Source organism: Gnatocerus cornutus, chromosome 8 (assembly GCF_029298725.1).
Source record: "Gnatocerus cornutus isolate USDA-ARS CGAHR chromosome 8, icGnaCorn1.1, whole genome shotgun sequence".
Lineage (NCBI taxonomy): Eukaryota > Metazoa > Arthropoda > Insecta > Coleoptera > Tenebrionidae > Gnatocerus > Gnatocerus cornutus.
Genome location: NC_142240.1, coordinates 455,982 through 469,060, shown reverse-complemented (window position 1 = coordinate 469,060; position 13,079 = coordinate 455,982). Strand labels below are relative to the sequence as shown.

At 43.8% G+C, this 13,079-nt stretch overlaps 2 protein-coding genes and 2 non-coding genes across 4 annotated transcripts; 2 read left to right on the top strand and 2 right to left on the bottom strand.

The window, feature by feature from the left end:
• Positions 1-1,786: 1,786 nt before the first annotated feature.
• Positions 1,787-2,551, bottom strand: LOC148169283 (uncharacterized). The gene has a single exon (XM_088043463.1). It carries the CDS (start codon positions 2,549-2,551, stop codon positions 1,787-1,789), a length of 765 nt encoding a protein of 254 aa, XP_087899589.1.
• A 1,896-nt stretch (positions 2,552-4,447) lies between these two features.
• Positions 4,448-4,566, top strand: LOC148169282 (5S ribosomal RNA). Its single transcript, XR_015770663.1, has one exon. It is a non-coding gene; the product is annotated as a 5S ribosomal RNA (ribosomal RNA).
• A 4,587-nt stretch (positions 4,567-9,153) lies between these two features.
• On the bottom strand, positions 9,154-9,918 carry LOC148169281 (uncharacterized). The gene has a single exon (XM_088043462.1). It carries the CDS (start codon positions 9,916-9,918, stop codon positions 9,154-9,156), a length of 765 nt encoding a protein of 254 aa, XP_087899588.1.
• A 1,896-nt stretch (positions 9,919-11,814) lies between these two features.
• On the top strand, positions 11,815-11,933 carry LOC148169280 (5S ribosomal RNA). Its single transcript, XR_015770662.1, has one exon. It is a non-coding gene; the product is annotated as a 5S ribosomal RNA (ribosomal RNA).
• The last annotated feature ends 1,146 nt before the right edge of the window (positions 11,934-13,079 follow it).

Below are 13,079 nucleotides of genomic sequence, written 5' to 3'. Positions count from 1 at the left end.
ATTAAAGACAAAACACATATGAGCAACATATTTAATTCGCTTGATTTATTTTGTGGTTCTGAAAAGAACCGTTTTTTTTTTGTTTGCCTGCGGGGGGGGGGTTGTTGTTATTCCTCTGAGGGTGCGGATATACACGTCATAAAATGATAAAATTAACCGCCGAAACCGTAAAGGGTACGACCTTGACGTTTCAGGGCGTAGACGACGTCCATGGCGGTGACGGTCTTACGTTTTGCGTGTTCGGTGTAAGTTACGGCGTCACGGATGACGTTCTCGAGGAAGACCTTCAACACACCTCTGGTTTCTTCGTAGATGAGACCGGAAATACGTTTCACACCACCACGACGAGCCAATCTTCTGATCGCCGGTTTCGTTATACCTTGGATGTTATCGCGGAGAACTTTGCGATGACGTTTGGCGCCACCTTTACCCAATCCTTTGCCACCTTTACCACGACCGGTCATCTTGATAAAATTAGGAAATTCTTCGTACAAAACGACGTAGCTTCGACCAAGTTCGTTATGGAACTACCGTCAAAATTTCATTCTAGGAGACTATTTATAAGTTACGGCAGCTCCACCTCGCGTTAAAAACGAATCCACCAATGGCGTCGCCGTATGACTCATCGAGTTTATAAAACGGCCGTTCGAGCGACGCAAATTTTCAGTTGACTTTCGAACGTTCGTACGTACGGTCGGTCGGTCAGGTCAGTCGAAGCTACAACGTTAATTGATAAGTTTCAATTCATCCAAGATGGCGAGAACTAAACAGACGGCTCGTAAATCCACCGGTGGCAAGGCACCTAGGAAACAGTTGGCCACGAAGGCGGCCAGAAAAAGCGCTCCCGCGACAGGAGGTGTCAAGAAACCTCACCGTTACAGGCCCGGCACGGTCGCCCTTCGTGAGATTCGTCGTTATCAAAAGAGCACTGAACTTTTGATCCGCAAGCTGCCTTTCCAACGTCTCGTCCGAGAGATCGCCCAAGATTTCAAGACCGATCTCCGTTTCCAAAGTTCGGCCGTGATGGCACTTCAAGAAGCCAGCGAGGCGTACCTCGTCGGCCTCTTCGAAGACACCAACTTGTGCGCCATCCACGCCAAACGTGTCACGATCATGCCGAAAGACATCCAATTGGCGAGACGCATTCGTGGCGAGAGGGCTTAAATTTCATCCGATGACGATTCGACCACCTGGAATTAACAAATTCTTCATCTACGAAGGTGTTAAAAGGAGAAAAAAAAAAAAAAATCGGTTCTTTTCAGAACCACAATTATTTTCCAACGAATTAAAAATTTATCGTTCGCGCATGCAACTTCTTGAGATAAATATTAAAAAAAAAAAAAAAAAAAAAGTTAGGTTATGTGATTTATTCACAAAACTCGTACTTACATAAAACGATAAACTTTTGTTTTTCTTTTTTTCTTTTTCATTTCATGAAATGTAATAGAAATGTTGCCAAATTATCACCCAGTTTCTTTTAACTGAGACTATTTGAAACAACATTATTATATTAAGTTTATCATTCTTTGTAAAACACTGTTTGGAATATCGAGTTACGAGGCGGGAAAATTATGAATGAAATAAGTATCTCAAGAATGTATGCATTATTTTAAGCGAATCTTTCGTTCGTTTCTTGAAAATAATTGTGGCCCTGAAAAGGACCATTTATTTGTTGTATCGATGGTGCCCCTACGTCGATATATACGATCGGAGCACGTTCCCGAAACCACCAGGACGTCGTCGTCGTCGCCGTTGAAAAAATTAAATCATCATCGTCGTCGACTTTTCACTTCTTTCTCTTGGGTGAAGCGGTTTTTTTGGCTTTGGCGGTGACGGCTTTCGCCGTTTTCGGTTTTGGCGCTTTAGGTTTCTTCGTTGGACCGGCCTTGTTGGATTTCTTCGCTTTCGATGGGGTCTTGGGTTGTTTGACGGGCGATCTGGAGGCGGCGCTGGCTTTCTTTTCGGGAGCGGACGCAGCCTTTCTCGCCTTCGATACGGCGACGCTCTTCTTTTCGGCGGCAGTTTTCTTAGATTTCGCCGAAGCGGCGGGGGCGGTCTTCTTACCGGCCTTAGAGGCGGATCCTTTTTCGGAGGACGTCGGCGCTGACGCGACGGAACGTTTCGCAACGCCCGTCTTTTTGGATTTTGCCGATGACGACGCGGTCGCAGCGGCTGACCTCTTTTTCGTGGCGGACGGAGCCTTAGCTGCACCGGTGACGGCAGAAGCCAACTTGAACGAACCGGAAGCTCCTTTTCCTTTGGTTTGGACCAACGAACCTGAAGCGACGGCTCCCTTAAGGTACTTCTTGATGAAAGGCGCGAATTTTTCCGCGTCGACTTTGTAGTTGGCCGCGACGTATTTCTTGATCGCCTGCAACGAAGAACCGCCGCGTTCCTTCAAACCCTTGATAGCGTTGGTGACCATCTCCGAAGTGGGCGGATGAGAAGGTATGCTTCTCGGATTTTTGGGCTTTTTCTCTTTCTTCACCGGTGAGGAGCCGGAAGTGGCACCGGCGACCGTCGAAGCTGCTTGATTTTCTACGTCGGCCATATTTTCGTGTTTTTTTTTCTTTTTATTATGGGCAGGTATGTACTTATTCTTCGTGAAAGAACGAATGAACTTTACAGAACGAATTGGGCGCCAAAGTCAAAGTGTTGGCGCGTTCGAAAACGCGCGGACCGCGGACTAAACGAGAGCCTTCTCGTCAAGTTAGAAAATTCAGTGGGCCTCGAATCCAGCTTTCGCGTGATGGCATCGTTCTCTTTACGCGAAGATCACCGCCTCCGGGTGCGGGAACGTGAGCGATTCGGTCGGCGATGGCCTCCTGGATTACCTCAAGTTTTCCCGGACGACCAGCCGACCTCCAAAAGCGAACGGGGACCGATCGAACGTCGACTCGAACAAAGACCTTCCGAAACAAGGAGATGACATCCAAGTTCGACGTAGACGTTACGCGTTATCCACGAATAACAGGAAAGTTACGCTTTCGACCAGACAAACTTGGAACCATCCTCTACAAGTTTCACGAACGAAACGGTCGAAAAGTACGTGCGATGTTATCGAAAATCGCCTCGCAAAGAGACGCAGCACGGATCGGAACGACGACCGACGAACGTGCAGAGTGTAGGAAAAAAATTCCCAAAAGGTCGAAGATGACGTCCGAAGAGGTCGAATTTTTTCAAGAACGAAGATAAAACCGTCCCCTTTCGTGTGAGTTGATTTTTGAAAACGATCTTGACGAACAAGTCGGAAAAAAAACGACGTCAATTTCGGACTCGACCATGAGAAACGAATTTATACGACGAACGGACTTTTTCAACGACTTTTTCCGCAAAATCGGCATTTTTTTCTCAAAAATGACCTCACACGACAAAATCCGATCATCGAAGCTTGACCGAAAACAGTTTTGACGGCGAAATTCTCGTCAATTTAACGAAAATAAAGAGAAAATCAGACAGACGACCGTCGAACATCGAGCGACGGGAACGGACGAGATTTTTAATTTTTCTCGGCAATTCATTTCGAAAGAAGCCATTTCTCTCGAAGAAACCATTTTATTATCCAAGAAAAAATACCCAAACACCACAAACCAAAAAAAATACGAAAATCTTGCATTGTTTGCATTTTACCGACACTCCAAACAAAACTACGTCGATGTCGGCGGATTTTCGGTCGGTCGTCGGTCGACAGAAATCGAACGAAATTTTCATTCGTTCTTGACAAAAACGAAAAACATACAAATTCACAAAACATTCCCTCTTAATCGTCGACATTTCGAGTAGAAACGACGTACGACGAACGTTTTTAAATGAAATATGTACTCACTTAAACGTTCTTGTTTAAACGTGACGACGACGACACTTTCGACAACACATCACTATGAATCGAACGTCAGAAAAAGAATGAATCGAAAACAAATCATGAAACAACAACACCTCGCCTCGCCCGACCAGAGTGGTGGGAATTTCGATGAATGAACGGACAAAGAAACCGACCCTGTTATCAGTTCGCAGAAAGAAAGCAGGTAGCGGCGGCGGCGGCGAACCTTCAACCGTAGTATTACGGTCAGTTCATGAATTAACCCCGTTCGGGGTTCATTTATCTACGGTCTGTGTCGGCGTTTACATCAAGTGGGTGCCGTTTTCATCTAAGCAAGTAAGTAAAATCAATTTTAAATCAAATTTTAAATTACGTTAATCGCAAGTGATTCGTACAGATCGTCAAACGAACAACAATTTGACGCCTGATACGACGAGTTCTTTCTCGTCATTTCGTCGCAAAAAAAAATACTAGAAAAGCCACTCGCAAAAAAGAAAAAATTTAATTTCTTCTTTTAAATCTTGTATATTTTCTGAAATGCGTACCATCGAAGACTGTCACATTCAAACGATAGAACAATCACAAAAAATCGTCAACGACGACCTACCATATTGGAAAATTTTACCAGGCAACGGCCATACCACGTTGAATGCACCGCTTCTCGTCTGATCAGCGAAGTTAAGCAACGTCGGGCGCGGTCAGTACTTGGATGGGTGACCGCTTGGGAACACCGCGTGCCGTTGTCTCTCCTCTTTTCTTTTTTAATTAACATTTCTGATGTCAAACTTTTTTTAAATATATATATATATTTTTTTTTTCCATCGTCGTTTATATTCTCTCTGAGGAACTTATAGTTTATTAAGACAAAAATTTTTAATTCGTTCGAGTTGAATTTGTGGTTCTGAAAAGAACCGATTTTTTTTTTTTTTTTGTTGTTGTTTTTCCAACCAACTTCCAAGCTGCTCGAGGAGGATTTTTACTTTGAACTGGTGTATTTGGTGACGGCCTTGGTTCCTTCAGAAACGGCGTGCTTCGCCAATTCACCGGGCAAAAGAAGACGCACCGCCGTCTGGATCTCCCTGCTGGTTATGGTCGAACGTTTGTTGTAATGAGCGAGACGACTCGCTTCGGCGGCTATACGTTCGAAGATGTCGTTCACGAAACTGTTCATGATAGACATAGCCTTGCTGGAGATACCGGTATCGGGATGGACCTGCTTCAACACCTTGTAAATGTAGATGGCGTAACTCTCCTTCCTCCTGCGCTTCTTTTTCTTGTCGCTCTTCGAGATGTTCTTTTGAGCTTTTCCGGCCTTCTTGGCCGCCTTACCGCTGGTCTTGGGTGGCATTATATACTTTTTTTCTGGTCGTAGAGTTATAAAAACGTTTAAAAAAACAGAGAAAACGAGACAGACACGACGTGCACGTTACGACGAGTATACTCGATCTAAAACGCCGCACACCTAAAATCCCTCTATTTATAACGAGCGAGCGTCAAACAGACGCTCCACCTTAGTTCGTCGTTCGACCATTGCCTTAACGAGATGGCGCTGTACCGACCATATAAATTTCTAGCCTTCCAACGCTTTCGGCATTTATTTGAAGCAGTACGTTTGTCCGTGCGCTTCGTGTCGTCAGTCGCAGTAGGTGTGGTGTTTTGGCTGTTTAACGTAATACAACAAACAACAACATGTCCGGAAGAGGAAAAGGCGGTAAAGTGAAGGGAAAGGCGAAGTCTCGTTCCAGTCGTGCCGGACTTCAGTTCCCCGTCGGCAGAATTCATCGTCTTCTGCGTAAAGGAAACTACGCCGAAAGAGTGGGTGCAGGTGCTCCCGTTTATTTGGCAGCCGTTATGGAATATCTCGCCGCTGAAGTACTCGAATTGGCAGGAAACGCCGCCAGAGATAACAAGAAAACACGTATCATTCCGAGACATCTTCAATTGGCCATAAGGAACGACGAGGAGTTAAACAAGCTCCTTTCCGGCGTGACCATCGCCCAAGGCGGTGTCTTGCCTAACATCCAGGCGGTTTTGTTGCCAAAGAAGACCGAAAAGAAGCCTTAAATTTAATTCGTTCGTCGTCGTCTTCTCAAACGAAAAACAAAAACTTGTATAAAAGACCATCTTCACATCGGCCCTTCTCAGGGCCAAAAATTCAACTCGAACGAATTGATTTTTTCGCCAAAAAAAAAAAAAACAACAACCTACCTATGAGAATCATGTTAATAGTTATTTACAGTCGCGTGTGGTAACTTACATTTTACAGCGCGAAATCAGTTTGAAGCACGACGGCGTAGCCCCGGAGTGCTTTAATCATTGAGCTCTGTAAAATGGTTAACGCACAAGAGTTGTATTAAACTTTTTGGCCGTAAAATTTTAATTTAAATAATTGGATTTTTCAAAATTTATGGGAACTGTCACATCTGACATTTGTAAATTTCATCATCTGTCAATTCAGTCAATTTTGTAGTTGGTGCACAAAAAGTACACAAGATGGCGCTGTATAAAAAACGTTTTAATATTACTTAAAAAATAGAAATATTGTCTTAATTGAGATAATAATTTAGGTAGATTCCACTTTGGTGATCAATCTTCATTATGGGTAAAGTGATTTTAATTTATAAACGCATGTGAAGAGCAGACGATTTGGGCAATTTTTTTACAGCACGGCGTGTGTAAACGTCCAGGGCGCTTGTAAATCTAGTGTTTCCGAAGCTGTCAATTGAATGTTAATTTGACGTTTACAATTCATGAGACCAAAAAAGTCTTTTCGATTTCACTTAGCCAAACGTCGTTAGATTTAATAAAACAAACGCATAAATATCGGAATTTCTGTTACTTTTTTTTTTTTTTTTGATCGAAAGAAAACCTAATAATTTATTCATACTGATTTATCGAAAAAGATCCATTTTAAGAAGTTAAATCGATTAATTAATTAATTCATTATACGAGCGCAGACTGAACGGAAAATTTTCGATTGCGTTCAACCAAGAAAGATGATTTTTACGACTTTTTATCGTAATTTTTAGAAAATTTCAACGCCCGACGAAAGCACGAACTCGACAAAACTATCTATTGATTATTTAATTCAAGAAACATTCCGATTCGTCGTAAATTTTTGCACATTTCCCACATGAAACTGTTAAGAACGCATGCATGCATACAGACACCGATGGTAGCCTATACGTGCTCTCCGTCTCGAACATCCTAATACAATCAATCGTTTTATTTTGTGACGTAGGCGGCTATGAGATTTTGTTTCAAGTCACGTCTGAGAGTAACTTCTACCCCACATTTGACATAACCTCAAATTTACTCATCATGGCAAAAACATTCTTTTTTGAAACCTCAAGCTATTTTAGTGTCTTAATGACCGACCGGATGTAACGATCGTCATTTGATGAGAGGATTTATTTATTACTTGTCAAAGTTTTTCGCTTTTTCCAGGTTCTAACCTAAAACTGTTAAAATTGTCAAGGCCACCTGGATCACAAATTAAAATGATCACTCCGTACGTTTTTTTTTTTTTTATTATTATTATTTCGAATTAAAGACAAAACACATATGAGCAACATATTTAATTCGCTTGATTTATTTTGTGGTTCTGAAAAGAACCGTTTTTTTTTTGTTTGCCTGCGGGGGGGGGGTTGTTGTTATTCCTCTGAGGGTGCGGATATACACGTCATAAAATGATAAAATTAACCGCCGAAACCGTAAAGGGTACGACCTTGACGTTTCAGGGCGTAGACGACGTCCATGGCGGTGACGGTCTTACGTTTTGCGTGTTCGGTGTAAGTTACGGCGTCACGGATGACGTTCTCGAGGAAGGCCTTCAACACACCTCTGGTTTCTTCGTAGATGAGACCGGAAATACGTTTCACACCACCACGACGAGCCAATCTTCTGATCGCCGGTTTCGTTATACCTTGGATGTTATCGCGGAGAACTTTGCGATGACGTTTGGCGCCACCTTTACCCAATCCTTTGCCACCTTTACCACGACCGGTCATCTTGATAAAATTAGGAAATTCTTCGTACAAAACGACGTAGCTTCGACCAAGTTCGTTATGGAACTACCGTCAAAATTTCATTCTAGGAGACTATTTATAAGTTACGGCAGCTCCACCTCGCGTTAAAAACGAATCCACCAATGGCGTCGCCGTATGACTCATCGAGTTTATAAAACGGCCGTTCGAGCGACGCAAATTTTCAGTTGACTTTCGAACGTTCGTACGTACGGTCGGTCGGTCAGGTCAGTCGAAGCTACTACGTTAATTGATAAGTTTCAATTCATCCAAGATGGCGAGAACTAAACAGACGGCTCGTAAATCCACCGGTGGCAAGGCACCTAGGAAACAGTTGGCCACGAAGGCGGCCAGAAAAAGCGCTCCCGCGACAGGAGGTGTCAAGAAACCTCACCGTTACAGGCCCGGCACGGTCGCCCTTCGTGAGATTCGTCGTTATCAAAAGAGCACTGAACTTTTGATCCGCAAGCTGCCTTTCCAACGTCTCGTCCGAGAGATCGCCCAAGATTTCAAGACCGATCTCCGTTTCCAAAGTTCGGCCGTGATGGCACTTCAAGAAGCCAGCGAGGCGTACCTCGTCGGCCTCTTCGAAGACACCAACTTGTGCGCCATCCACGCCAAACGTGTCACGATCATGCCGAAAGACATCCAATTGGCGAGACGCATTCGTGGCGAGAGGGCTTAAATTTCATCCGATGACGATTCGACCACCTGGAATTAACAAATTCTTCATCTACGAAGGTGTTAAAAGGAGAAAAAAAAAAAAAAAATCGGTTCTTTTCAGAACCACAATTATTTTCCAACGAATTAAAAATTTATCGTTCGCGCATGCAACTTCTTGAGATAAATATTAAAAAAAAAAAAAAAAAAAAAGTTAGGTTATGTGATTTATTCACAAAACTCGTACTTACATAAAACGATAAACTTTTGTTTTTCTTTTTTTCTTTTTCATTTCATGAAATGTAATAGAAATGTTGCCAAATTATCACCCAGTTCCTTTTAACTGAGACTATTTGAAACAACATTATTATATTAAGTTTATCATTCTTTGTAAAACACTGTTTGGAATATCGAGTTACGAGGCGGGAAAATTATGAATGAAATAAGTATCTCAAGAATGTATGCATTATTTTAAGCGAATCTTTCGTTCGTTTCTTGAAAATAATTGTGGCCCTGAAAAGGGCCATTTATTTGTTGTATCGATGGTGCCCCTACGTCGATATATACGATCGGAGCACGTTCCCGAAACCACCAGGACGTCGTCGTCGTCGCCGTTGAAAAAATTAAATCATCATCGTCGTCGACTTTTCACTTCTTTCTCTTGGGTGAAGCGGTTTTTTTGGCTTTGGCGGTGACGGCTTTCGCCGTTTTCGGTTTTGGCGCTTTAGGTTTCTTCGTTGGACCGGCCTTGTTGGATTTCTTCGCTTTCGATGGGGTCTTGGGTTGTTTGACGGGCGATCTGGAGGCGGCGCTGGCTTTCTTTTCGGGAGCGGACGCAGCCTTTCTCGCCTTCGATACGGCGACGCTCTTCTTTTCGGCGGCAGTTTTCTTAGATTTCGCCGAAGCGGCGGGGGCGGTCTTCTTACCGGCCTTAGAGGCGGATCCTTTTTCGGAGGACGTCGGCGCTGACGCGACGGAACGTTTCGCAACGCCCGTCTTTTTGGATTTTGCCGATGACGACGCGGTCGCAGCGGCTGACCTCTTTTTCGTGGCGGACGGAGCCTTAGCTGCACCGGTGACGGCAGAAGCCAACTTGAACGAACCGGAAGCTCCTTTTCCTTTGGTTTGGACCAACGAACCTGAAGCGACGGCTCCCTTAAGGTACTTCTTGATGAAAGGCGCGAATTTTTCCGCGTCGACTTTGTAGTTGGCCGCGACGTATTTCTTGATCGCCTGCAACGAAGAACCGCCGCGTTCCTTCAAACCCTTGATGGCGTTGGTGACCATCTCCGAAGTGGGCGGATGAGAAGGTTTGCTTCTCGGATTTTTGGGCTTTTTCTCTTTCTTCACCGGTGAGGAGCCGGAAGTGGCACCGGCGACCGTCGAAGCTGCTTGATTTTCTACGTCGGCCATATTTTCGTGTTTTTTTTTCTTTTTATTATGGACAGGTATGTACTTATTCTTCGTGAAAGAACGAATGAACTTTACAGAACGAATTGGGCGCCAAAGTCAAAGTGTTGGCGCGTTCGAAAACGCGCGGACCGCGGACTAAACGAGAGCCTTCTCGTCAAGTTAGAAAATTCAGTGGGCCTCGAATCCAGCTTTCGCGTGATGGTATCGTTCTCTTTACGCGAAGATCACCGCCTCCGGGTGCGGGAACGTGAGCGATTCGGTCGGCGATGGCCTCCTGGATTACCTCAAGTTTTCCCGGACGACCAGCCGACCTCCAAAAGCGAACGGGGACCGATCGAACGTCGACTCGAACAAAGACCTTCCGAAACAAGGAGATGACATCCAAGTTCGACGTAGACGTTACGCGTTTTCCACGAATAACAGGAAAGTTACGCTTTCGACCAGACAAACTTGGAACCATCCTCTACAAGTTTCACGAACGAAACGGTCGAAAAGTACGTGCGATGTTATCGAAAATCGCCTCGCAAAGAGACGCAGCACGGATCGGAACGACGACCGACGAACGTGCAGAGTGTAGGAAAAAAATTCCCAAAAGGTCGAAGATGACGTCCGAAGAGGTCGAATTTTTTCAAGAACGAAGATAAAACCGTCCCCTTTCGTGTGAGTTGATTTTTGAAAACGATCTTGACGAACAAGTCGGAAAAAAAACGACGTCAATTTCGGACTCGACCATGAGAAACGAATTTATACGACGAACGGACTTTTTCAACGACTTTTTCCGCAAAATCGGCATTTTTTTCTCAAAAATGACCTCACACGACAAAATCCGATCATCGAAGCTTGACCGAAAACAGTTTTGACGGCGAAATTCTCGTCAATTTAACGAAAATAAAGAGAAAATCAGACAGACGACCGTCGAACATCGAGCGACGGGAACGGACGAGATTTTTAATTTTTCTCGGCAATTCATTTCGAAAGAAGCAATTTCTCTCGAAGAAACCATTTTATTATCCAAGAAAAAATACCCAAACACCACAAACCAAAAAAAATACGAAAATCTTGCATTGTTTGCATTTTACCGACACTCCAAACAAAACTACGTCGATGTCGGCGGATTTTCGGTCGGTCGTCGGTCGACAGAAATCGAACGAAATTTTCATTCGTTCTTGACAAAAACGAAAAACATACAAATTCACAAAACATTCCCTCTTAATCGTCGACATTTCGAGTAGAAACGACGTACGACGAACGTTTTTAAATGAAATATGTACTCACTTAAACGTTCTTGTTTAAACGTGACGACGACGACACTTTCGACAACACATCACTATGAATCGAACGTCAGAAAAAGAATGAATCGAAAACAAATCATGAAACAACAACACCTCGCCTCGCCCGACCAGAGTGGTGGGAATTTCGATGAATGAACGGACAAAGAAACCGACCCTGTTATCAGTTCGCAGAAAGAAAGCAGGTAGCGGCGGCGGCGGCGAACCTTCAACCGTAGTATTACGGTCAGTTCATGAATTAACCCCGTTCGGGGTTCATTTATCTACGGTCTGTGTCGGCGTTTACATCAAGTGGGTGCCGTTTTCATCTAAGCAAGTAAGTAAAATCTATTTTAAATCAAATTTTAAATTACGTTAATCGCAAGTGATTCGTACAGATCGTCAAACGAACAACAATTTGACGCCTGATACGACGAGTTCTTTCTCGTCATTTCGTCGCAAAAAAAAATACTAGAAAAGCCACTCGCAAAAAAGAAAAAATTTAATTTCTTCTTTTAAATCTTGTATATTTTCTGAAATGCGTACCATCGAAGACTGTCACATTCAAACGATAGAACAATCACAAAAAATCGTCAACGACGACCTACCATATTGGAAAATTTTACCAGGCAACGGCCATACCACGTTGAATGCACCGCTTCTCGTCTGATCAGCGAAGTTAAGCAACGTCGGGCGCGGTCAGTACTTGGATGGGTGACCGCTTGGGAACACCGCGTGCCGTTGTCTCTCCTCTTTTCTTTTTTAATTAACATTTCTGATGTCAAACTTTTTTTAAATATATATATATTTTTTTTTTTCCATCGTCGTTTATATTCTCTCTGAGGAACTTATAGTTTATTAAGACAAAAATTTTTAATTCGTTCGAGTTGAATTTGTGGTTCTGAAAAGAACCGATTTTTTTTTTTTTTTTGTTGTTGTTTTTCCAACCAACTTCCAAGCTGCTCGAGGAGGATTTTTACTTTGAACTGGTGTATTTGGTGACGGCCTTGGTTCCTTCAGAAACGGCGTGCTTCGCCAATTCACCGGGCAAAAGAAGACGCACCGCCGTCTGGATCTCCCTGCTGGTTATGGTCGAACGTTTGTTGTAATGAGCGAGACGACTCGCTTCGGCGGCTATACGTTCGAAGATGTCGTTCACGAAACTGTTCATGATAGACATAGCCTTGCTGGAGATACCGGTATCGGGATGGACCTGCTTCAACACCTTGTAAATGTAGATGGCGTAACTCTCCTTCCTCCTGCGCTTCTTTTTCTTGTCGCTCTTCGAGATGTTCTTTTGAGCTTTTCCGGCCTTCTTGGCCGCCTTACCGCTGGTCTTGGGTGGCATTATATACTTTTTTTCTGGTCGTAGAGTTATAAAAACGTTTAAAAAAACAGAGAAAACGAGACAGACACGACGTGCACGTTACGACGAGTATACTCGATCTAAAACGCCGCACACCTAAAATCCCTCTATTTATAACGAGCGAGCGTCAAACAGACGCTCCACCTTAGTTCGTCGTTCGACCATTGCCTTAACGAGATGGCGCTGTACCGACCATATAAATTTCTAGCCTTCCACGCTTTCGGCATTTATTTGAAGCAGTACGTTTGTCCGTGCGCTTCGTGTCGTCAGTCGCAGTAGGTGTGGTGTTTTGGCTGTTTAACGTAATACAACAAACAACAACATGTCCGGAAGAGGAAAAGGCGGTAAAGTGAAGGGAAAGGCGAAGTCTCGTTCCAGTCGTGCCGGACTTCAGTTCCCCGTCGGCAGAATTCATCGTCTTCTGCGTAAAGGAAACTACGCCGAAAGAGTGGGTGCAGGTGCTCCCGTTTATTTGGCAGCCGTTATGGAATATCTCGCCGCTGAAGTACTCGAATTGGCAGGAAACG